General features: G+C 53.0%; 1 protein-coding gene across 1 annotated transcript in view; it reads right to left on the bottom strand.

The window, feature by feature from the left end:
- Window positions 1-2,775: 2,775 nt before the first annotated feature.
- Window positions 2,776-2,950, bottom strand: part of TNKS1BP1 (tankyrase 1 binding protein 1, 182kDa) — a gene marked incomplete at its 5' end in the record, with an annotated part of 9,011 nt that continues 8,836 nt past the window's right edge. Inside the window, one exon of the mRNA XM_010004633.1 lies at window positions 2,776-2,836. Coding sequence (XP_010002935.1) covers window positions 2,776-2,836 — 61 coding nt within the window. The remainder of the gene's footprint in view (window positions 2,837-2,950) is intronic.

The raw sequence follows: 2,950 nt of genomic DNA, 5'->3' as shown, positions 1-2,950 counted from the left end.
ACTGCCTCTTTGTGTTTTGGCTTACATTTGCACAGTTCTCCTTTTTGTAAAAGTGACTAGAGTGGGTGATCAATGATAGAAAATTAAGGTACATGTTTCCTCCAGCATCCTAAAGCACCCATGAGCTGCTGTATTACTATTGTATTTTTGCAATTGTTCCATTTTACTTAAGGTGTTGTCCAGTGGAATTGATGCACTCTACAGATCACTAGGTATCTAAAAATTTAACTTCTTTAGTTGGTCCTTGCCATTTTTCAGGTGGAACCTCAGCTTCTGCTTTATATAGTGTTTGCCACACTGCTGGTGCTTCTTCCCCCACTCTTTTAGGGGAAGTCTCTCTGGTCAGAATATTATTTATGTATTGGTACAGTTCCACATCCTGAGAAAGTGAGGCTGTCTATAGAAGTTCAGCAAGTGCAGCATGAACAGTTGTAGGGGAATGTTTATCACCATGGGGGAGCCTGTTAAAGGTGTAATGTATACCTTCCCAAGTAAATGCAAGTTTCTCTTTATCCTGCTGCTGCAAAGGGACCATAAATTACAGATCTCTCACATCTTGTACCATCATCCATGGATGCGCAGCTGCTCATTGCATGGTGGTTAAAGTTGCATTATCAGTACTGTGCTGGCATGATCTGTTGGCAGGCACCATCTCCCTGTCTGGCCTTCAGACTGTCCAGACAGGTGATTTTTATGGGGAATGGGTTCTGGAAATAATATGCCAATTTTCAAGTCTGCTTCTATGTCATTTCTTACTGTGGCACATGGTAAATTTTTGAATCAGGGAGTGCAGGGACTGCACAGATTATGCAGAACTTACTCTGTGTCTCCAGAATCAATTAGTGATACTACTTGTCATCCTGCTGACTATGCCAAGTTGTTGCAGGGGAGATTTTAACTGCTTGAAGAACCATCACCAAAGGTATCAGCAAAAATGTTTTTATTGAAATACAGTGTTGTAAAAGGGAAACTTAATGAGGTTTGATGGCAAAGTTCAGTCTATTACTTACTGCAGACAACATAATAATAATTCAAAGTTACGAAGACAAAATCTCAGTGCACTATAAGGCAAGGTTATGTGTGATATTGGTCACTTACCAAAGATCCACAGCTGGTAAGGGATCTCTCGGCCTAAAAGAGTCGCCTTGAGAGGCATCCCAGCTCAAGAGATCACTGCCATGCAGCGAGCTGCTTAGTAGAGAGATCTCAAAGAAGGCTCACCCAGACTGTCATATTTATGGAATGAAGTGGTTGGGGTCATACTCAAATTATGTGCAATGGAAAAGGTAAGCATGAGACTCCTTGTGCCCACAACTTTCTTTGGTCCTTGACAAATGAATCTTGGAAGAACCATTCACATGTTAATCACATAGTTCTTTTCATCAGTGCTTACCATGTCACCCTGTTCCTGTGCAGTATTTCAGAGACTAGGCTGGAAGTAGAGAAGTTCTTGGCCTGGTTACAACCTACGCCTTTACCTCCTTTGGAGGGAGCCTGAACCAAACTGCCACTAGTTTGGTCAAGGAGTAGATAACGAACACCGTTATCTGTAACCTCATTAGGCAGGGGAAGGCTGGGGGAGGGATGTGGGCAGGGGGGCCCGGGGGGCTTCTCTGCCAGGAACAGGGACCCTGTGGGGCACCCACAGCCCCAGACTCAGCAGCAGTGAGGGGCTCCAGGGACCTTCGCTCCTGATCCCGAGGGGACAAACCCCAGTTAGCAGCTCCGTGGGGATAGGGGCACGGAGCCAAGGCTGTGTCTGTCTGTCTGTCTGTCCGTCCCCCAGCTCTGCACGAGACCCCTGGCCAGGGCAGGTAGCGTTTGCTGTGGCATGAGAGGGATTTGGTGACTTCCGTGGCAGTGGAGGGAGTTCCTCACATCCTACCAGGAGAGCAACAACTCCTGGGAAACATCCTTCCCTCTGGATCTCCCTCCTTCCAGACAATCCAGCCCCAGGGACCTGACCCCTCGGGCGCAGGTGGGTCTCAGACGAGCACGTGCCCAAAATGGGGCCTGCGGGTACCAACGGGAAACAGGGTGCACGCCTGGGGGGTCCTGGGGGGTTCCTGCCCCCCCAGCCACGCAGCACTCGGAGGGGTGAGGTGGGGCGGGGCTGCGGGCAGTAGCTCCTCCTGGTGGCAGCTCCCGCACCAGCGTCCCCCTCTGCCCCCCTCCGGGCCCACCCCCACGGGGGGCCTGAAAGAAGAGCCAGGACCCCCCGAATCAACCAACAGAGTTTTATTGTCCTGTCCGAATGGCACCACAGTCCCGACCCACTGCTCGTTGTTTGAGGGTGATACAGGAGGAGGGGGAGCAGGGGAGGGGGGTCAGGGCCACCCCCTCAGCCCCCAAGGGGAAGGGGAATGGCAGGGGGGCCCGGGGAGGGGGATGGGGACCCTGCGAGCATCGTGCAAAGTGCATAGATGTGTGTGTGTGTCCCCTGACACAGGAAGGGGACAGGCCTGATCCGGGAACAGCGGCCACAGCCTCAGGGATGCGCTGGTGGGAGAGGAAGTCTGGAAGAGAGAGCAGTGAGGGGGGTGAGGACCCCTCGGGGATGCCAGGCCTGGGGGGGTAGGCAGCCCTCAGAGGGGTCCTTGGCCACAGCCCAAGGAGCACACTTCCACCTGGGCCACCCCCTGCTGATGCCAGGGACACCTCTCTGTCTGCACATCCTCTACAGCTCCCTGGACACAAGGGGAAGGGGCACCCCAGAGGGCAGGGTCTGTCCCTCCACACCCCCCAGCTCCCACATTCACCTGCTCACTCACCTGCTCACGGCTTCTTCTTCTTCAGCTTCAGCGCTTGCAGCCAGTGGGGGGGGGAGGAGTCAGACCTGGGGGGAGCACAGCATCAGCACCACCCCCCCAGAAACATACCTAGTATCCCCACGCACCCCAAAACCCTCTGAGAAACCCACCCCAGAGCCACGGCCGTGGGGCAGAGAACC

This window comes from Chaetura pelagica, unplaced genomic scaffold (genome assembly GCF_000747805.2).
Source record: "Chaetura pelagica isolate M959 unplaced genomic scaffold, ChaPel_1.0 scaffold1629, whole genome shotgun sequence".
NCBI lineage: Eukaryota > Metazoa > Chordata > Aves > Apodiformes > Apodidae > Chaetura > Chaetura pelagica.
This window is presented reverse-complemented; position numbering and strand designations above follow the sequence as displayed.